The sequence below is a fragment of the Eubalaena glacialis genome, chromosome 11 (genome assembly GCF_028564815.1).
Source record: "Eubalaena glacialis isolate mEubGla1 chromosome 11, mEubGla1.1.hap2.+ XY, whole genome shotgun sequence".
Lineage (NCBI taxonomy): Eukaryota > Metazoa > Chordata > Mammalia > Artiodactyla > Balaenidae > Eubalaena > Eubalaena glacialis.
Genome location: NC_083726.1, coordinates 39,012,737 through 39,036,005, shown reverse-complemented (window position 1 = coordinate 39,036,005; position 23,269 = coordinate 39,012,737). Strand labels below are relative to the sequence as shown.

At 38.4% G+C, this 23,269-nt stretch overlaps 1 protein-coding gene across 10 annotated transcripts in view; it reads right to left on the bottom strand.

Moving 5' to 3' along the window:
- Positions 1-23,269, bottom strand: part of LIN7A (lin-7 homolog A, crumbs cell polarity complex component) — a 393,426-nt gene that overhangs the window by 135,637 nt on the left and 234,520 nt on the right. For 8 of the 10 annotated variants that reach the window (XM_061204882.1, XM_061204880.1, XM_061204886.1 and 5 more), the window contains 2 exons: positions 19,172-19,390; positions 10,237-11,507 (listed from right to left, as the gene is read on the bottom strand). In XM_061204882.1, the coding sequence (XP_061060865.1) occupies positions 19,172-19,390 (219 nt within the window). In that variant the 3' untranslated portion in view covers positions 10,237-11,507. Of the gene's footprint in view, positions 1-10,236; positions 11,508-14,056; positions 14,243-19,171; positions 19,391-23,269 lie in introns of those variants that run through there. The other 2 variants (XM_061204883.1, XR_009702499.1) reach the window with 2 other exon arrangements.

Sequence of the window (23,269 nt, the reverse complement as noted above, 5' to 3'; positions counted from 1 at the left end):
TTTGCTTCTAACCTTTTTTTTGCAGAATCTCTATACCTTGTGGGTTTTTTGTTTGTTTCTAACCTTTTTTTTTCAGCAATGTTTAGTTGAATTTCCCCCTTGCAATATCATGGACAGATTCCACAACTTTCTGGTAGCTTATTTTATTGAAATTAAACCCAATTCTATTTAAAACTGCAATCTTTATGTTTGATACACAGTTCTTCTCCAGAGTGTACATAAGCTGTGCTGTTCAAAGTGTGGTTGACAGACTCTTTTTGGTCCATGAGGTTTGTTACTGGTAAGAGGCAAAGTAAGTGAGAATAAGCATTTAGCAGCTTGTGTAGTAACGTGACATTGATGTAACATCCAAGCCCATCCAAGCCCTTCTTCTAAGCTCTACACCCCATCACATGGATACAGTGCCACTGCTGAGGCCCTTATCTGTGAATCCTGAAGGCCACAGGGAATTGGAATGAAGTGGAGATTTGTCCCCATCTTCTTCCCAGGCACCACATTCCCTTCAAGCCCTGCTGGCACAAACCCTGAAGGGGGTCCCCCTAACTTCCATCTCTTTGTTCATGTATGTCCCCACACCCCACATCTCAAAGCTCTCCTAAGAACCCTCTCATGGCACTCAGCTGTAGAAGCAATGGCAACATCGGGGAACGATAGGTTTCTGCAGCTCAGTAGCCATTCATCTGGGGAGTGAGTTTCTAGTGACTTTTTTCTTTTTTATTTAATTAATTAATTAATTATTTTTTTGGCTGTGTTGGGTCTTCATTGCTGTGGGCGGGCTTTCTCTAGTTGCAGTGAGTGGGAGCTACTCTTTGTTGCGGTGCGAGGGCTTCTCATTGCGATGGCTTCTCTTGTTGCAGAGCACAGGCTCTAGGCGTGCAGGCTTCAGTAATTGTGGCACGTGGGCTCAGTAGTTGTGGCTCACAGGCTCTAGAGCGCAGGCTCAGTAGTTGTGGCGCATGGGCTTAGTTGCTCCGTGGCATGTGGGATCTTCCCGGACCAGGGCTCAAACCCGTGTCCCCTGTGTTGGCAGGCAGATTCTTAACCACTGTGCCACCAGGGAAGCCCCTAGTGACTTTTTTTCTTAAAGTCACCTCTACTCTTTATGAGAGATTGTCTTGAAGCTCCCCTCTCTCACATGGCTTAGCCTGGTTGGGAGTGGAGGTGGAGATTGAAAGCTTTCTCTCCAAAGACTGCATTCTCTCTCTCTCTCTTTCTCTTTCTCTCTCTCTCTCTCTGTTGCTGTGGTGTTTGGTGGTACGAGAGGGGTTGAAGTTAGTGGGGCTAATTCAACTACCTCTTAGAGAGTCCAAGGCTTTCTTTAGATTATGGGAATGTATGATAAATTCTGATTTCAGCTTCAGGCCTTAGCCATCATTCTGAACAATAGAAAAGCAAATTCTCTCAACATCCTGTCATATCTGCCTCAGTGGATTACATTCTGTTTGAGAGGAAAAGGTTGAAACCACCTGTGATGGTTAATCTTATGTGTCAACTTGACTCGGCTAAGAGATGCCCAGAGACCTGGTAAAATGTTGTTTCTGGGTGTGTCTATGAGGGTGTTTCTGGAAGGGATTAGCATTTGAATCAGTAGACTGAGTAAACGTCACTCTCACCCGTGCAGGTGGGTAGTCATCCCATCCATCAAGGGCCGGAATAGAACAAAAAGGCAGAGGAAGGGTGAATTTACTCTTTGCTTGAGTTGGGACATCCATCTTCTCCTGCCCTCTGATATAGGCGCTCCTGGTTCCAGTTGTCAGGTGGCGGATCATGGGACTTCTCAGCCTCCATAGTCACAGGAGCCAATTCCCATAATAAATCTCCTCTTCTATACATCTATCTGTCTATCCTTTTGGTTCTGTTTCTCTGGAGAACCCTGACTAACACATCGTCCTATTAGCTGTCGCTTTCTACATGGGCAGCTGGGAACCCAAGCAGCAACTATGCAGAGTAGTCTGACTTCTGAGGAGGGACGGCAACCCAGAGTTCAGGGAATTCCTGACTTTGGACTCAGTTGTTTCCTTTTCTAATAGTAAGCCACATCTAGACTTCCATATGCAGGTAGTCTATTTCTCTGAAATAAAAGATGTTGCAGGAATTGAAATGTGTTAATATATGTGAAGCTCTTAGAACAGTGCTTGGAACATGGTAAGCACTTAATAAATGTTAACTGTTAACTATAACTTTGCCTACTGAGGATTCTTTACCAATCATCTTATTTCAGTAAAAGTACTCTTGTGGACTGATCGCAAAAATGGCTGTTTTCTGTCCCTCTGTGTATGCATGCCCTTTGCAATGAACTTCTCCTTTCAAAACATAGAGACTTCGCCCCCAGTCCTTGAATCTGGGCTGGCCTTGTGACTTGCTTTGGTCAATAGAATGTGGTGGAGGTGACATTGTGTCGGTCTGAGTTTAACTCTCAAAAGGCTTTGTGGACTTTTGCTCTCTCTTGAATTCTTTCCCTTTGCCATGGGAACAAGCCCAAACTATCCTGCTGGAGGATAGGACACCATGTGGAGGATTGCTGAGGCACCTCAGTTGGGAGTCAGCCAACCAAGAAGCTGAGCTGCTGAGCTGATTCAGGGCAACTGATTATGGACACTTGGGGAAGCCCAGGCGGCCAAACCCACAAGGACTTCCTGTCTGAGCCCAGCCTAAATTGATGAGCTTCAGAATTAAGAACTAATACATGATTCTTGTTTTAAGCCAAGATTTCGGGGTAATGCTCCTCCTCTAGTCAATGTCTATCTCAAAGCTATTCCAGACTCCTTCCATACCTATCAAATCCCACTCAGATTTTACCACCCATTTCAACTGGTATTCTCTTCTAAGAATATTTTTCTAGTTTCTCTGTATTATCTCACCTGTAATTGAACCCCCTTTTTGATATCTGTGTGCATTTTGTGGTTCTTTTCCTGGCTTGCCTTGAGTAGAACTATTAGTGTGTTACTCTTTTTTGGATTCCCTGCAGCTAACAAATGATATTCAGTAGGCATGAGGTTGTGACCGGGGCTAGCCAATCATGCCACCTGTTCCCATAGTGATTTGCCTCAGGTGGTGAGCACCAGAGCCAAGCAGGGCCATTCAGAGACTGCCTGTACGATATAGACTCTGAGAATAAGAGTCTAGTTTTCTTTTTAGATTAAGAGCTATAAGGATATATGCCTGGTACTGCAAGGACTAAGGGAGAAACAGACAAGGGAGAGAAACTGACTAGCAGGGAGAACAAGGGCCACAGACAAAAAGAGGAGAGACAAGTAGAGCTGAGAAAGAGAGAGGTGAGAAGAGGTGAGAATTCTATCAACACTGAGATCCCAGATCTGGCCTGCTTTGGCGGTAGTGAATTCTTTTTCACTCAAGCTCTATTCAGTCTTGTTTTTGTTACTTGCAACAAAATGGAATCCTCCCAGTCATCCTGTGAATTGAAGAAGGTCAATAAGAACCATCATCCTAGGGCTTTATCATTTCTAGGTAGGTTGACAACATCTTGTTTTGTCTAAATTGGGGCACTTCTGAGAGTTAAAGGGGGTGCTGTAATTATTCTGAGAAAACAGGTGTTAACTGAGACTGTCCCTGGGTTTCCTAGAAAAAACAAATGAGCCTGGATCTGCAAAGCTGAGGACCAGATACTAGAAAGTTGTGTTACAAAAAATTCAGGTATAGACCATTTATGGGTCTCCTTCTATGGCAGCCAGTCAGCCTCTCACTCTTATAGCCCTTTTAGATACAACAATGCATTTAATGAACAGAAGCCCATAGGAAGCAAGATTTATTAGACAGGTAGCAATTAAACTCTTTGAAACTATGTTGTATTCATGTGGGATATTTCTTGAAGTTCTGTTTGTAATCATTCTAACTTAAAGAATGGAAAAAAAGTGCATTTCTTTGTCTATGTATGGGAATTTTCCTTTAGGATACTGTGGTTTGTTTTCCTTAGGTTGGGGGGAGGGATTAAATTAATATCATGTTTAAATTAAACATTGAACATGTTCGTTACATAAATGTCATACTCATAAAACATTGTGTTGGCAACACAAAATAACACAGTGTGTGGCTAAGGCTAGTGAAATGTTTTGATTTCAATTAACTTTTATTTTTCTGGGTAAGTTAAGCAGTTGAGACAATAGTAATTACTCTCCCAATCCCCCATTCCGAATGCAGTGGTTTGGGGGTGGAGGGGGAGGACTAATGAAGAGTAGGTAGTTCTGTGTTCTGTTGGAGAGTAGCCATAGGGAGGACCATTAATACAGGACTGGAGTCCAGGTGAAAGTAGTATTATGGTGCCCATTTTGTTTGTTTGGCTGTTGACTTGAAACCCAATTTTATCCTTCATCATTTCTCCCATGGAATAAGTAACCAAATATGTGGGGATAAACCAGCAGTAAATCATTGTGTGTGTGTGTGTGTGTAGAGGGGGTGGTGGTGGTGATGGTCATCTAAAATGTTTACATCGACCTCCACATTCATCCTGAGAATAAAAATCAGATCAGAAAAACCTAGGAAATAAGTGATAAGGATTACCACTTTTATCGTTACTTTTTTTTTTTTTAAATCAAAATACTCAATAATTAAGGCTTTATTCTCTTTAAAAGTATCTGGTGTTGAGTTCTCAATTCAGATGAACTTCGCTGGTGAGCTACTGAGAACTGAGACCCCCAAAATAATCCGGAAGCCATTCTGTGAAGTTGACAAGTGAAAGGTAATTCCTTTTATAAAATATTAAGCACCCACGCCATATGTAATTACTAATTGCAGGGAAAATCAAGATGATAAAGACACAAACGGGTATACTACAAGACAAGCTAAGAAAAGAGCTAAGGAGGGGTACAGATACCACAGTGGGATTTGATGATGGATAATATCAGGCCTGGAAAAATGAGAAAAAGCTTCTTGGAAGAAGGACCATCTGAAATGGGCCTTTAAAGTTGAGAATTTTTTTTTTCAGGAGAAGGAGAGAGGCATTTCAGAAATAATCGAAAGCTCAGGGGAAGAAAAGTTTAGGAGTCTCCAGGAATAGGTAGTGGTCAACTTGGATGGCAAGATAGAGCACGGCTGAAAAAGCAGTGCTATCTAGTCGGGAAATCCACATCTCAAACCATACTTGTGTCTAATGTTAGGATGTTAGCATAACCCCACACATTCACACACACACATACCACCCCAAACAAATATTTTGGAATTGGTGCATCATAATCTGATACAGTCCTGTATCTTTACCACAGAACACTGCTAGTCTCTCACTGCATTTCATTTCATCTAGAAGAAAAACTTGTGATATTTTTCAGTGTCATGGAACCCCGTGACTTCTATTTCGCAGTCCATGTACCAGATTTTGGTACCATCACATTTCATGTTCTATGTTTTGCCCTTGTAGATGGAGGGGTGGCACTATAGTGTTCTTCTCCAACATCATGTTAGTGTTTGGTTCAGAGTCTTGACTAGAAATCTTAATTTTTTTTGATGGGGGACCCCTTGGAGGATTTCGAGCAAAGGAATAGCTGCAGGGGGAGTTATCAAGCATCAATAGATACGGAAATTTATATGGGTAGACACGGTAATTGGGAAAACAGTTAAAAGCTCACAAAAGTCCTAGTAAAAAGTACTAAATTTCTATTCATAGGTAGGAATATTGAAAATGGATAAGATAGTTGCAAGAGACTTTGTCAAAGTAGAATCTAAGAATTGATGTGAATGGCAAATGAGAAAGATCAGTAAATTTGTACAGAGAACGGTAATATCATTAGTAAAAATAAAAGTGTCAAAAGGGAAGGAGAAGTTAAGTATGGTTTTGGACAAAAGGCTTATGAGTTTACTGTTGTATCACGTATAAAGCTAAACTTTCCAAAATATTATTTGAAGGAGCTAATTAGCTGGTAGTAGGAAAGAATGATGAGGTAATAAAGTTTTCTTAAGAAGACTCCTTGCTTCCACAAATATAAACAAGCATTTAAGTTGCATCATATGCCCATTTAACTGGGAGGGGCCAGAGAGAGAATAAATTTAAATAATGAGTATGATTCCTCTTTCTCAATTTTTGCCTTTCATATTGGTTTTAGAACCTAACCCCTCAATAGCATGACCTCACTGTATGATCTGGAATGGAGAAACACAAGGAACTTAACATCCAAATATTCAGGTGCCTTCAGCATCTAAAAGTCCCTCTATATTCATGCTTTAAAAGAACTTAAATTTGAGAATGAAGACAATAATTCCAGTCTGGTATCTAATACTTTTACTTCCCAGCAGCATATTACCACTTTGGTCAGGTTGAACCACTGCACAATTTTGCAGCTCTTTCAGAAAAATAATGAAAACAATTAGAAAGACAAGATCACATGTAATGGTGAGAAAATAGTACTATGGCCCAATCTTTCCCCATAAATGTGGAATATCCTTGATTCATCTCCACATTGTGTATTTATTATAAGCCCTTATAGCAAGGGATTTTGTTCTTTCAGTTTTGTTTTGTTTTGTTTTTTTGTAGCACCAAATAGACACAGTGGCTAACAACAAGTAATTCTGAAAAGTCATTGCAATATTTATCACATGTCAGAAATTTTCTGGATCTGTACTTTTATCCATTTCCCTGGCTTGAAATGTTCTTCATGAGAGTAAGCTGCAACTTAAGATTGAGTTCTCACTCTGTTTCTGCCACTGATGTGGTTTGTTGATCATAATACTTTACTAATATCTTTTTATATACTACTTTACAATTTCAAAGAACTTTTATATACAGTGACCCATTTATTTTACTGACATTTATTTTAATGTAATGATGTCCCCCAAGCCACAGATAACGCTTAGACACATGAGCTTTTGTGTTATACCGTGTGGGTTCAAATCCCAGTTCCATCTGCTAACTGTGTGACCTTGGACAGGTCACATATCTGTGCTTCAGTTTTCTTGTCTATAAAATGGAACCTACTAAATAGAGTTGTTGAAGGGATTCAATGATATAGTCTATGAATGTACTGAGCACAGTAGAACTTAGTAAGAGCTAAGTAAGTGTTAATTATGAATAAATTATTACCTACCTCACTGGGGTATAACTATGGTGTTTGGGTACATTGAGAAGCATTTTTGAGTGGTGTGTTTAGAAAAGCAAGTTCACATAAATATGTGCAGAGAGTCTTTCATGATTTCCATGGGGTAAGGGATTTCATTTCTTCTATTAGCTGTGAAGAAGGATCCATTAGACAGTAACCCTAGTTATTGCTAGAGCAAGTGTTGAGGAGCTCCTCACAGCAAACTCCATGGGGGTGCTGCATCTGTCTTGTTTGCCATTGTATTTCCAACACCTAGCATATACTAGGTATACAATAAATATTTGTCAGATGAATAAACACATGGAAAAGACTTAACTGCTATGTGATTAATCTTTACCTCAGGTACGTTCTAAGAATCAAGTAAGAAAGGAGAAGTGATCTTTTGAAAGCAGGAAAAGATTTAGAGATGGTGTCTCCAATTACAATGGAAGCCTTAGAGAAAAGTGGTTAATATATATTGAAGGACATATTAATAATATGCTTGATGACATGAATTTTCTTCTTTTTTAAAAATGAAAATATTTTACAAAATTTATAAATGGAGTTCCATGTTTGGATCACCCTTGTCATATAACTCAGGCAGCTTTCATAAATAACAAGAAAGGTTGAGTTTTATTCATTGTAAAAACTCTGAGTCCGCTAACATTCCTATCTAAGTGTTCTCAAACCCTTGAAGCCTTTGAAGTAATTGATTCCAAATTCATGTATCTAAAAAGTATTTATAAAGAGTCAATTCTGGTTCTAATTATGTAATTCAGAAATTATAATGCCAATCAGGATAATATAAATTGGTGAAATTTTTCAAATTATCAGAAGGCAAAATTCATTTATTTGTCTAATTTCATTCATTTATTTATTTGTCCATCCATTCAACAAATGTTAATTCAGCGCCTCTACTGTGCTGGCATTATCCCTGATGCTAGGGATACAGCAGTCCACAAGGCGGTTATAGCCCTTTCTCAGGGATTTTATGATCTAGAGAGGGATGAGATGGGTAGGACTACCCCATGTTTCAGGAGATTTTGCCTTACGTTGGCCTCCCTGAATCTTTAGAGCATTGATTTCTACTTCATGATGCTGTTAAAGCTGGTCTAACAGGCTGTGTCTGTGTGATAAACACAAACTAGCCAAAAGATGAGAAATTCAAGCATTATTCACACATCCACAAATATCTATAGATGTTAAAAATAATGTAGACAAAGTATTCCAACGTCTCAGAGTCCTATGGGCACAGCTGAGTAAAATGAACTGAGATCAGATCAGTTTGATTTGTCATGGTTGAAAACTGCATTTGTAAATTGGTTTAATCCATCTCCAGCCAATTTCTTCAGAGACAGCCTTGAATTCTTAAAAAGCTCCTGAATGATAGATTTTGTATTTAGATCTTAGCATTGTCTTAAAAGATAGTGGTAGTTCACATAACTAGAGAATTCCCTATTGATTACATGATTGAGGAAGCACGAAATCTGTTATTCTTTCCAAAGTCAATTGTAATTTAAGCTCATTATCTCCCTGTGGATGTTCTATTTCAAATGGCAACAGAATCAAAATGTAAATGCCTCAATGAAAAGGTTTAAGGATTCTTTTACTGAACTATGCTCTGTGTATTTTTCCTTCAAAATCACAGCAGGAAAGAGTTTAGAAAACTCTGGCCACCAATTAGGTCAAGGGAAAGAATTAAAATTGACCAGGATCACTGATGAATAGTCACAACAGATTTTTCCCCAACTTTTAATATCTCATTTGTTTATAGTAAAGCTTCATGTAGGAGCAACATGATATGTCTTCATTTTAATATGATTTTGGACTTGTCAGTGGCTCTAATATGATCAGTAATAATAAAAGGCATTAATACAAGTTGTGGTCATTTTCTTCCTTTTCCCTCTGGCTTCAGTGAACCTTTAGACAACCACAAGCAGCCTCTCTAAGTCTTAGGGATGGCTACTTTTGATGAAAACTTTAGGGGAAGGCTTACATTTCAACAACTAGATTTTACTGAAGAAAACTGGCCATCTGACTGGTCATTAGTAAACAGGACTAGTGTGACATGTAATCTGTCCTTTGATGCCTTAGGTGGGATGGATTGCCCCTTCACTTGGACAAACGACTTGGCATACATTAGCACAAAACATTATGCAAATGAAGCATAAAATACAAAGGTTTCCAGAAAACACAAATGTAAGCTGTCTGCCCATTTGACAGTTGCTTCTGTAACACCATGACAATATTTATATTGACATGAAAACATATGATAATTTAATACTAACCAACCACTTACGGCTAAACGAAAACATACCTTAAGCTCCAAATTTATACAATGTACTGAAATGTGCTGAAATGACCATTTCCTCATCACAAGGGTGCAGTGATTTCCCTTTATGAGAGTCTGTGGCATAGCCTGAATAGCTTGAATATTTTTCTGTTAAATGATAACTAAAATATATGTTTTATTAAATTTTTCTTATAAAAATGGGAACTACCTCTTTCAAACTGAATAATACTCCCATATTCTTCATTCATTCCCTTAGTCATGCTTACCTCTTTTGTAACCCTATTTTACATAACATTCAGGGTCCTCACCCTTGCCCCACCCCCACCCCAGTTCTCTCTAGTAAAAAATGATACGTGTTCAGGAATGGGGATCTGTTACCACGGCAGGACGTTGCTGAAATAGGTGCACCTCCTGGTTTCCTTACTGTTTGTCCTCTGTTGAGTGATGGACTATGAAGAGTAGGCAGAACTTGGCATTGACAACAATACCACCCGACAGAGCAACATGAAACACGTGGGGTAGTTCCAATTGGTTTTATTTTCAAGAAGACAGTTCCTAAACTGAGCTTCATAAATTTCTAATTTGAGGGACTCTCTGAAATGTGAAATTTATTGTCTCTTGGGGAATCAGTTTCTTCATTTGAGAAAAGGGACTATTCAAATATTTGCCTCAAGTTTTAATGATCTCTCTAGAATGTTTCAACTGGACATTTATTCTTTCTTCAGGTACATTTGTGTGGCTAAGGTATTTAAGTGCCCAAATAATTATTGCTTCCTGCTAATTCCATAAAGTAAAATCAGACTTATATGCCTAGATTCACCATAAGTTAAAAGTTATGATCAGTATAGATGATTCTAACAGATCGTTTTACAGTAAATGATACTTTCTCAAAGATGGTATCTCACTGTCTATTTACCTACATGAATATGTGTAATGAAGTAGGTATATTTTTACCCTAGAAGCAGCAATATCTTTTCATTCACAATATTAATATCTCTGGTTTCCATATGCCTAATTTTAAGAGGAATAATACTTGTGATCTTATATTGCCAAACATATCCAGTTTATACTTGGGAAAAATGATCTAGATTTTGTATGACATATATTTGTGTATATATATATATGCACATCCATAATTTAGTTTTGTAAAGCCCTAAGCTTTAAAATATCAAACAGACTTCTATGACAGCACATCAGTGTAGGTAAAAAGAGTTTAGATTTCTCCAGATTATCAATCAAAAATATAAAATTAACAAAAAATATTGAGAGCAGGGTTATATATAAATATCATACAAGGATCAGTTCATGAAGCTGGGTCCTTTGCTAGTATTCTCTTACCAGATTCACAACACTTGGTAAGAAAAGACCTAAGTTTGTAACAAATACACTCTGATAATATATATTTTGTGGAATAAAAGACATTATATTCTGTTAGAATTAATAAGAATAGATACAAGCAAGACTTAAATTAAAAACAAAAAACAAAAAACAGTACTAGAGTTCTCTATCCTTGCTTTTAACTAACTAAAAGTTGAGCTGAAATTGCCCACTCTATTAATGCATAATAAAATTCATGGAAACAGAAAATAAAAAGCCAAATGCTTCTAGAACCTGAATTGAGTATAAATATAGTATAATAACTTGCCATTTTCAAGAGGGGAACAGAGGTTGAGTTTGCAATTAACTGGAATTCTAATTCAGACAACTCAGCAATACAGACGTGGAACAGGTCCGGGTGAGGGGCAATGTGTAGGTTTCTTTTGAGTGGCGACAACCTTGAACTGATGCAGTTTGAACTATAGCCTAATGAGGGATTTGTTAATCTCTGGAAAAGCTATAGACCCAAGATTCACTTAACCCTGGCCCTGGTGATTTATCTGAAAGTCATGGACTTTATTCTTCTTATACTGTTTCAGTCTGCAGACTGGAAAACCTCTCCCTTTACACACTGAGAATTCCCACTGCAGTGAATGGAAGGTCTGTGTGTGTAAAAAGCACGTGAGCAGCGGGGGTTCAGCCCCAGAGAAAGAAGGTGTCGAGTTGCCTTGGTAAAGAATTTATACACCACGTGTTCACAGTTTCTTGACAGGTATAATTATCAGTGTTGTCTTTTCCTTTACTATGTGCTGGGATTCTGAAGCACGGTTTCAAACTTGTGACTATTGGGTGTTTGATCAAGTAGCTTCAAGGACCTGAAAGGGAGGGGAAAGAGTGAAGAGAAATCAGTGATTAGTATTCAACTACAATATGCTAAAAATATCAAAGAAGCATGTGCTATGTGAGAACAGCAAGGATTATTTTGGGCGCTATCATTCATGCACAGCCTTCCACATGTGAAAAAACTGTCTGCAAAGGAAGTAATTATCAAATGAGGATGGAAGAGACACAGTTATTCCCTAAGATTAAATTTTAAAAAATCAGTTTGGAAACATTTCAAATGTAAAACATTTCTTCCTCCCAATTCCAGATGACTCTATTTTTCTTCACGGAGGCAAAGAAGAGATAACCTTCACATATCATGACTCTTAGGGTGATTAGTGTTGCTCCTGCTGAGATACATGCAAGCAAAGCCTCTCTCTGATAGGCTGCAAGCACCAATATCCCTTCTGTAAAGCAGAGAGTAGGCCTGTCTCTTCTCCCACGAGGTCAGCCAGCCTGACACAGAGTAGAACAGAGTAGGCAGATGCCCCATGTGGTCACATTTGGGAGAGAAGCCTTCCCAAACATTCCCCCAGACCTGTCACTTTTCTACCATTATGGAGTCATTTCTTTCAGAAAGAACAGTGGTTTTCAATCTTTGTTTTTAAAGCTGCGGATATTTTTATTTCAATGAATGCAGAGCACCATATACAAAAAAAATTTTTTTTTAACATCTTTATTGGAGTATATTGGTGTGTTAGTTTCTGCTTTATAACAAAGTGAATCAGTTATACATATACATATGTTCCCATATCTCTTCCCTCTTGCATCTCGCTCCCTCCCACCCTCCCTCTCCCACCCCTCTAGGTGGTCACAAAGCACGGAGCTGATCTCCCTGTGCTATGCGGCTGCTTCCCACTAGCTATCTATTTTACATTTGGTAGTGTATATATGTCCATGCCACTCTCTCACTTTGTCACAGCTTACCCTTCCCTCTCCCCACATCCTCAAGTCCATTCTTTAGTAGGTCTGTGTCTTTATTCCCGTCTTACCACTAGGTTCTTCATGATCTTTTTTTTTTTTTTCCTTAGATTCCGTATATATGTGTTAGCATACTGTATTTGTTTTTCTCTTTCTGACTTACTTCACTCTGTATGACAGACTCTAGGTCCATCCACCTCACTACAAATAACTCCATTTCATTTCTTTTTATGGCTGAGTAATATTCCATTGTATATATGTGCCACATCTTCTTTATCCATTCATCCAATGATGGACACTTAGGTTGCTTCCATGTCCTGGCTATTGTAAATAGAGCTGCAGTGAACATTTTGGTACATGACTCTTTTTGAATTATGGTTTTCTCAGGGTATATGCCCAGTAGTGGGATTGCTAGTGGGTCATATGGTAGTTCTATTTTTAGTTTGTTAAGGAACCTCCATACTGTTCTCCATAGTGGCTGTATCAATTTACATTCCCACCAACGGTGCAAGAGTGTTCCCTTTTCTCCACACCCTCTCCAGCATTTATTGTTTGTAGATTTTTTGATGATGGCCATTCTGACCGGTGTGAGATGATATCTCATTGTAGTTTTCATTTGCATTTCTCTAATGATTAATGATGTTGAGCATTCTTTCATGTGTTTGTTGGCAATCTGTATATCTTCTTTGGAGAAATGTCTATTTAGGTCTTCTGCCCAAAAAAAATTTTTAACGAATTGTTCTGGTTGATGTGAAAGTGTCCGTGGGGGGTAGGTTTGCAATCTGCCTACTCTGTATCAGCACTCTCCAGCCACCAAGCCTTCTAGAGAAATGCCTAAAAGCACCTTGGGCCTACAGCGTGGAACTGAAAGTCAAGCATGAGGCCACTGTACTTCTTCAGGAGTCACCTAACAAGATATTGCATAAAAATATCATCTGCCATTAACATTCTAACTACTGTACTACTGCCACTGTATTACTATTGAGTGCTCACCAATTGCCACATATTTTGTTAAGAGTTTTACATATTTTTTCTTATTTAATCTCCATAACAGACCATTTTCATGAGTCTCACATTGAATAACTTCCTTCAAGTCCCTTAGCTACCAGGTGACAGAGCTACCAGGTGATTGAGTTTTTAATCCATTAACTTGTCATACAGTTACATGTCCTAAGGGAATGGGACTTAGAGCAGATGAATTTTAGTAAGAGTCTTGGGTCTCTTCATCTACCCAGAGGGGGAGTGGGCCTGAGGGATATGCCAGCAGCTGAGAGAGCACTGGGCATCCAAACTGTGCATCACTGAGATGCCCACTGGGAAGAACCACCTGCACCAAATGTTCTCATTATTTCCCTCATTCCCATGATTTACAATTGAACAGATTAATGATTCATTTTTTTAAAAAAATAAAAGCCTCATTTCCACATTAGTTTAAATTTTGTTGATCAAATTGCTTTGCTAATTTTTCAGTGAGCCACTGTGGTAGGCAGAATAATGGCCCCTGAAATATGTCCACGTTCTAATCCCCAGAACCTGTGAATATGTTAGATTCCATGGTAAGGGAAATTAAAGTTGTAGATGGAAGTAAGCTTGCTAAACTGCTGATGTTAAAATAGGGAGAGTATCCTGAATTGTCCAGGTGGGTCCAATGTAATTAGAAGTGGAAGACGGTGAGAGAAGAAAGACTCAGGGAAGGGGATGTGATGACAGAAGCAGAGGTCAGAGTGATGCAATGTGAGGACTCGACCATCACTGGTGGTTTGGAGGATGCGGAATGGAACCAGGAGGCAAGGAATGCAGGCATCCCCTAGAAGGTGGAAAAGGCAAGGAAATGAATCTTCCCCTAGAGCCTCTGAAAGCCCAGTGAGACTGTCTTGGGCTTCTGTCCTACATTATTACAAGAAAATTAATTTGTATTCTTTTAAGCCATTAAATGTGTTTTGTAATTTTTAGGGCAGCAACAGGAAACTAACAGAGCTGTAATGACGAAGTACTTTGAAGCACAGGGCACTGTTTTAGAGGTAAGTGGTGAGGGTTAGCACCAACTCTAAGCAGTGTGAGACTGAATTCCTGGAAAGCTCATGTGAATGTGTCTATGAGGCAGGATGGGATATGAAAGGGCAGGTGCCATTGAAGAAAGAGGTAGAGCAGCACAGCTGTTAAAAGAAAGAGGCTTTGAAGCCCATATCCCTGGGTTTGAATCATGGCCCTATAACTTCTTAGCTGTGAAATAAGTAGACTTTAAAAAATCCTACATGACTCAGTTTCCTTCTTTAAAAAGAGATTAAAATAGTACCTAATACTCATAGGGTTATTGTAAAGATTAAGTAATTCTATATACATGAAGCATTTAGAAGAGTTCTTGGCATACCCTAATTTCTTAATAAATTTTATCCAGCATTATGATTATTATTTCTGGTGCAGTTTTCTGCTTGATAACTCTGGGTTCCTTGAATTCAGTGTTATCAGAGTCGTCCTTTGGGACCTCTCAGTAAGTGGGCTGGCAGTTCTGGCAGTGGTTGCCTGGATCAGACCATGAGGCCCGTGGCTGTGGCAGTGGAAATGGAAGGTATAGAACAATAAATAGCGGATAAAATAAGGGAAGTGGGGGCCTGAAGAGCAAGAGGAAAAAGAAAGTCAGTGAGGCTACTGGCAAAGGCCGGCTGCTTTGTAAATCTGCTAAGATGCAGCCTGTATTTGAGTGTAAATGAATTCTTCACCCTGGATCCGCCAATAGAAGGTCAGAGAAATTAAACAAGCTTTTGGTCTTGACTTCCTCAGAATAGTGACATCTCAAAAAGTATTCCTCCTCCTTAGTTTTATTCTTTGGGAATCTGAGTGAAATATGGATTTATATAAGTCACACTTTTAAAAATGAGATGCTGGGCTTCCCTGGTGGCGCAGTGGTTGAGAATCCGCCTGCCAATGCAGGGGACACGGGTTCGAGCCCTGGTCCGGGAGGATCCCACATGCCGCGGAGCAACTAAGCCCGTGCACCACAACTACTGAGCCTGCGCTCTAGAGCCCACAAGCCACAACTACTGAGCCCGTGTGCCACAACTACTGAAGCCCGCGTGCCTAGAGCCCATGCTCCGCAACAAGAGAAGCCACCGCAATGAGAAGCCTGCGCACCGCAACGAAGAGTAGCCCCTGCTCGCCGCAACTAGAGAAAGCCCACAGGCAGCAACGAAGACCCAATGCAGCCAAAAATAAAAATAAATAAAACAAAATAAAATAAATGAGATGCTTATGGGGTGGGGGACAAAATAGGTGAAGGGGATTAAGAGGTACAAGCTTCCAGTTATAAAATAAATAAATCATGGGACAATGTATATAGCATAGGGGATATAGTCAATAATACTGTAATAACATTGTATGGTGACAGGTAGTAACTAAACTTATCGTGATGATCAATTTATAATGTATATAAATGTCAAATCAGTATGCTGTATGCCTAAAACTTAATAATCAAAGCCAACTACACTTCAGTAAAAAAAGAAAAAGAAAAAAAATGCTTAAAGCTGAATAAATGCGACACTTTCTCAAAAAAAGTGGGTACAGTATTAAAAAAAACCTATATTCATATTATCTGCTTAGGTTTCTGTAATGTAATTATGTAGTGATCATATTTACTACATTTAAGAAATGTAGTATATTCTTCCTGATTAACAAAGATGGAAGTTAGGGAAAAAGACAACTGAGATTCACTTCAGGAGAAGTTTAAAATTAAAAGTAGGCATAAGACACGTTTTCCACACACTACTTGCATTCAACCTATTTTCCATCTGTATGCACCACTGACCATTGCTAGTTACTTAATAACTTCTACCATCTCAGACAAAATATTATTTCTAATTTATAGAACAGAAGTTACATTTCATGTGATAAATAGTAAGACAATATCTGACAAGTATTTTTGCTTTACCTGGTCTTTGCTTGACTTGTCAAACTTAAAAAAAAAAAAATCAGAGATCTGTTCAAAGTAAATAGTTTCAGATCTCTTCTCAAAAGCAACCACAGTATGAGTTAGCAAGTGTAACAAATCCCATTTAATCCTTAAAAAATCTAATTAATTAAAAGTTGAACAAGAGCTAATGTAGGTCTCTTTGACTGAATCCACCATAAAATCCATGGATGACATGACTGAGTTGTACTTTGCTTGTACTTGAAATGGTCACTACAGTTTCATCTCAAGGGTCCATGATCCTGTGTACTACAAGTGCTGTCTTGGCAGGCATAGATATAAATTTCATGTTCACTTAAACAGAGCTTTACCATATCCTGTGCAAGAAATAAACATGGTTTTAAATGCCTTTTATTAAAAATGTTACTCTTCGATAATGAGACAGTAGGAAATTCTCAAGTGATTTAATGAAGACTGATGGAACAGAGAAATGGAATTGAGTATATGGCCCAGCAGTATTTATGGCCAAGTTGTATCCTTCCAAAGATGACTGAATGAGCATAAATACTGGAAGCTTTTAGTAAGACCTCAGAAGTCGGAATGGCAACATACTTCTTTTAAAACACTTTAAAACAATTTTACTATGGGCCAGTGTGGTAAAACAATTTAGGAGAATTGGTACAAGTCTGTATTATTGAGAATGGAAGAAAAAATGAGTTCAGGAAAAGAGTGTCAATGTTTGACTGAAGAATACTGGATTGTTATTATTAGCAAAAAGACCTTTGCAAGGATTCTGAAAGTACAAATGTGAAGTACCTTTATGTTTGAAACGGATTAGAGAGAAGAAGGATACGGACAAAATGACTTGTCTGTGTGCATCCAAATCATTCCGTCATCCCAGTCCAAACCACCATGTCTCTTGCCTGGACTCCTATATAATAGTCTCCTAATTGGTCTCTGTTTTTACTCTTACCCTGCAATAATCTATTCTCCCCACAGCAGCCAGAGTGATTTTTTTAACACATAAATCATGTCACTCTTTTGCTTAAAAACCTTCAGTGGTTTCCACTGCAATAACATCTAACTTCCCTAAGCAGTTTAAAAAGCTCTCTATAACCTGGCCCCCATCTATCTAACTGTCCTTCTCACTCTTTATTGCCTAACTACCTCAGCTTTCTTTCTATTCCTCAAACGTCAAATAGGCTCACATCTGCCTCAGAGCTACTGTACTGGCTATTTCCTCCTCTTCTTATGCTCATTTCCTGGCTTCGCATTGTCATTCAACCTCAGCTTAAATGTTACCTCCTTTGAGGGGTCTTCCCTGATCACCTCACAGAAGGTCATCACCTAGCCAGTCTCTATCAAAGCACACTATTTTAACTCTATATTTTTTATCTACTTGTTAATTAACTATCTCCTCCAACCAGAATGTAAACACCATGACAGCAAGGATTTTGCTCTGCTCATGCTGTTTCTACAGCCCATTGAACAGTGCCTGGCCCATCACGGTAACAAATAAATATTTACTGTTAAATAAATGTAGTTTTTAGAATGGAATGTAATTTTAGATAAAGACACCAAACTGTGATATATATATAACAAAACTAGCAGGCTATAAAAGAAAGATAGTTGAATCCCCAGAACTCTCTGAGAATAAATCCCATACTCTTTTTACTTCCCCATGCAGCTTCTTTTCATGAGTGGCACAAAAAAGTTGAAAATCTCTTCTCAAATCCAGTGTGTGCAAATAGTAATCTGATATTGAATGAGTTAAAACCACTGTTACCCATTGTCATCTTCCCAAGAACGTTTGAACCTCATTTCCAATACACATTTGCAGACATCATAGCGTAGAGGTATATAACAATATGAACTGTCTCTTCCAAAGGATAGCAAGGAAAATTTATGTAAGTCCAGAATTTCTGATGTTGGCAGATGAAATACTTGGCAAAATAAGAAGGGAAAATAATTCTGTGCTACTTGTAAGTGTGGTTGTGGGGAATCCATTGAAGCTACTGTAGCTTCGTATCATTCATCTAGAAAATGGTGTTTTAGTGATACTTACTGTGAAGGGTTTTTTGAGGATTAGGAATAACATGTGAGAAGAGCCTAGCACATAACAGGCACTTCAGAGATGGTGATTCTCACTCTTAACATTTTTTCTTGAATTTTCTCTCTTTTTTTTTTTTGAATTTTCTTAAAAACATGTAGCAAAACCTGATTTAGCATTCTTTGTCACAAAGTGGAATTTAGAAAAAGGCAGGTGTACCTTAGACACATTTTAAGTGAGCACTCAGAGAGAATTTCAGAATCTCTCAGAGCATAAACACTGGCAGGTCCCTACTTCGTTCTTTTCAGTGGAGCAGTTTTCTAGTAAACCGTTTCAGTATTCTAAAGGGGATCTTCCCCGCATCAGTACTATACGGTTTAGTTTGTACACTGGGCAAAGGCAACTGGCCAAGGAGGTGAGCGGGGCTGGGCTCTAGCCCACACTCTTGTCATATAGCCATGTGCCTGAGGATCTGGGTTTGCACAGAGGCTGCATTTTTGTAATTTGTATAAAGGCATCATAGAGTGTATACCTGGCCCTCCTAAAGAATATCATTTTTCAAAAATATCTTACATTTGCAGGGAATATGGCTGAATGACACATAAAGTAAGCAACTGTCTTGTTTACATTTTCTGAGGTCATTTTTTTTTTATTTGTTTGATTTTGTTTGGATTATTAAATCTAGTGATTATGTTCCAGCTGTCTAAGAAACTGTATTTAAAAAAACAAACAAAAAAAAACACGTAAGGGACTTCCCTTGTATAGAAGAAGGCACCTCTTACCTATGACATGTGGTTTTGCTGTGTTTGTTGCTGCCGCTGCTGTTGTTGTTGTTGAATTAGCAGTTGTTGCTGCTGCCGACGCCGGGCTGTCCGTAGCTTTTCAAAGCGAGCCTCCATTTCTTCCAAGACTTTCGGGGTGTATCGGACCACCAGCTTGACGCTGTCCTTAGCAGCCTTGAGTAGTTCCACAGCTTTCTCATGGTGTTCTCCTTCCACACTCTGAAAAGACAGTGACATTTCTTAAAGGGGAGAGTTTCCGTGTTCTTTTCTCGAGAGCCAAATGTGAAATTAGTTCATAGTACAATCCTAGTCTGAAATTTCAAGAAGATATGGCAAATGAGATGTATTGCCATTGTTATTATTTATTACATTTGTAGCTGAACCGTGGGCAGGTTAGGCTGTACTAGGGTACAGGATGGATTGAATGGAGGTTCAAGTTAGGAGGGTGAGAGACAGTGACGAACTAAACGATAACACTAACATTTAGAATGGAATTTCTAAATTTCACCTGGAAGAGTAAATGCACTAGTCTGGACACTTTGGAAAAAATTTAAAAAGAGTAACGAATGGGGACTTTGCCTATCTGATATTAACATTTATTAAGAATCTACAATGTTTAAAGCAGTGTCTTATTGGTGTAGTAAGGAACAGTAGAACGAAACAGAGTCTAGAAGTAGATCCATCGTATATAAATCTTGATTGTATGATAAATGTGAAATTTGGACCAAAGGGGAAAAGGATTGTTAAATAATGATGCTGAAACAACTAAAATAAAACACAGGTCAGTGTTCATCATCTTGCAATGCAAAAGGAAGTCTTAAGTAAAAATACCAAGAAAACCCCCCACAAAAATCAGATTTAAAAATTGTAAGTTTCTATGTCTCACACACCATGAAAGGTCAAATAACAAACTATAAAAAATATTTTCAATACGCAACAGTCAATTTGTTAATATTCTTCAAATGAAGAGCTCTTACAAGTCAGTAAAGATCTAAGCAAAACAGGCAAGAGAACTCATTGACAAATAATAATTTTTAAAATGCCCAATAAACTTATGAAAAAATGTCCAAGATCCCTAATAATTAAAGAAATATAGATGAAAAAATATTTCATTTTTAATTTAAAAATGGTAAAGATGTATTTTTAAATATGGTGTATTGACAAGGATATAGGGAAAAGGTACTCATATACTGTTAATAATATAACACAAACTGGTACAGTTTTTCTGGAGGGCACTATCGTTATGCATTGGATAAACCCTTTATAAATGAAGATTTTTACTTTCAGGAAAATTTACTAAGGATATAATCAGATATGCACACATACCTATAAGATAGATGTGATGTGACAGAAAGCAAAAAATAAATCAATTCTTGGCTTTTGAGTTTCAGAAATACTCTTTGAATGTCATGGCACAGACAATAGTTGGGGAAACTATATTTACTGTAAGTAAACTCAAAGAGGCTCCTCCTAACCTTTTTAAGGTTTCTCCAGGTTGGGATTAGGGAGTAGTAAAAGAGAAGAAAAGTTGTAATCAGACATAATAGAACCCTGAGAAAAGGAGGCAGTCCTTCCCTTTCAGCTGACCCCCAGGGTAGATGACATAACTCCTATTTTATAGGATCCAAGCACAAAGGCCTTTTTGACTTGCTTCCTGGGTAAAGCTCGGGGGAGAAACATGTGTGTGATGTGACAGATAGGGACCGAGATAGGCTTAAACACTGCCAGAATACCAAAGAGTGGCACTGAAGTGGCAGAGAAGGCCACCCAAAATTGGTTGAGATTACATTTTCACAAGCCAAGGAGAAGGGGGGCTAAAATGAATATTATCTTGAGTTACAAAAAATAATTTGCATTTCAAGCACACAAATTATATCTTGAGATTGCTAATTACGACTATTATACAGATTTGGAGACTTAAGAATTGTGTTCCATTCTGTCATTTGCTTCAGCGAGGTGGATGTGGACTGCAGAAAAAAAAGGCTTTGAACTTAGCAATGAGATAGCCATTGGTGGCCTTCAGTCATTTGTCTGAAAACCAGGCAGATACTAAGGGTTTAAGAAATGACTGTGGAGAGCCCTGGAGACAACTTATATAACCACTCCTCTGCCAAGTCTGGGTTAAATAGAGAGCAAGGGGTTATAAATAGCTGTTGAGCAGAGTGAATTTTTATCTGTGGCTGAAGCCTAGGAAAATAGGCTTATTCACTGATTAATTTATTCCTTTAATTATTCACTCAGTCATTGACTTGGACACTCAACAGATGTTTAATAAGCATTTATTTTACCAGTCATGTTCTACTAAGTTCTCTGGAAGAACATGGACAGGGGAAAACTTTGAAAACTTTGTACAACATAAACTCTGTTTTCAGTGTGCTTGTAATTTCTTTGTAATTTGCCCCAAGGTGAATTGTTAATGTATTAACAATTAATGTATGGAATTCTCCTTTAAAAGGAAAACTGGGTGATTTGCTTGTTCATACCCTTCTCTAGTTTCTTTCTAATATTAAAACTTACATGTTTATATGTTTTAATAACAATGGTTCACCCATTTTCTAGGCCAGATGATTAGTCTCCAGACTTCTTTTTGGCTTTTGTTCTATTTGCTTTCATTTATTAGGGTTGGAAATTCTAGGCCGGACCTTTGGAAGCCCATTATCCCAGTTTAGGCACTCTGCCTACTATTTAGAGTTGCCACAGGAGGGCTGTGGGACTAATACATGGGATCATCAGGCTCTCGCCATAGAGAATGGCCGAGAAACACGGCTGGTGTGCCGTACTCAGCCCCGCAGAACTGGCAGGGTTACCTCTCTCACCCCCAGTGCTGCTCTCCCCAATACAGTTAGCAACTGATAAAAAGCAGACTCCACGGTCTTTGAATCCAGAATTTTGCCTCAATGCGCTATCTTTGGTTTAGACGGTGACTCAGATTCTTTCGGGCTCGGCAGAGTTAACGGGTCTCCTAGTCTGACTCTACCTTTTCACTCTGTCTTTCCCACCAGGGCACAGAACCCACATGGGATCTGGGCAGAGCGTCACACTTCTTCATTTCTACTACTAAAAATGCTGTGTTAAAAATAATACAAATTATATGATTAAGCAGTATAACAGAAACTAAGAGGTAACTCAGAGATGTGAAGAAATATAAGCATGTTTATAAGACTATCATTTCAAACACTCAATAACTTTGTTTTTAAAATTGTTTTCAGAAAAATCTTGAGGATTATTCTGGCTGGCTCTCTTTTTCCACTGGCTTTGCCTACTTTATAAATACTTTGGGGGGCATATGTTTGTCTTCTTAAGCTATAATTGATCTCTGGAGTGCTTTTAGTCCTTCAGTATAACTTTTTAATAAGAATAAGGCAGTTTTCTCTCCTTTCTTTCCCTTTTAAAGTAAGAACAAAAAAGCAGACAACCTTTCCATGGAGTTCCTGTTCCATGCAAAAAAAAAGCTATCTGATCAGTTAGGGTACACACGCTGAGGAACAAACACCTGTCAGCAGGTATTCCCTTAGCCCTGAAAGTTTATCATTTATTCCTACTTTTGACTTAGTCTCTCTCACTCTTAATGAAACTATGCCTCATTTCAAGCTAAATATTTAAAACATGTTTTGAAATATAATAGTTTATTTGTAAACAGTTAAACTTTCTATTACAGATATATACATGTGTATACACACACACACACACACACACCCCCCCTCCTGATTCAGGAATTGTCCTTTATAACAATTAGCTCAGTTTGGGCAGTCACTGAAAACCTGTAACACCAGCTTTTCACATAGGATGAAAACGTGGCCCTTATGTGATTTGAGGAGACCAAGGAAAACTTCCAATTTCAAAGTGAAATTCCCTCCTCTATTAAAAAACCCTGAATTTTATACTTTCCATAAGAGCTTTCTATACTTTCTAAAAGAAATTCTGTAGTTTTAGATTTCATCCTCTTGCTTTAAGAGTTTATTGTACCTATTGCAATTTGAGGAAGTCATTAGCATGGATTAATTTAACAAGGCTTTCCAACAGACATCTGGTAAAAGTCGGATGTCATTAAGGAGGTGAGGGGTGGTGAGGAAGGCATGGGGGTATACTAGGTATCCA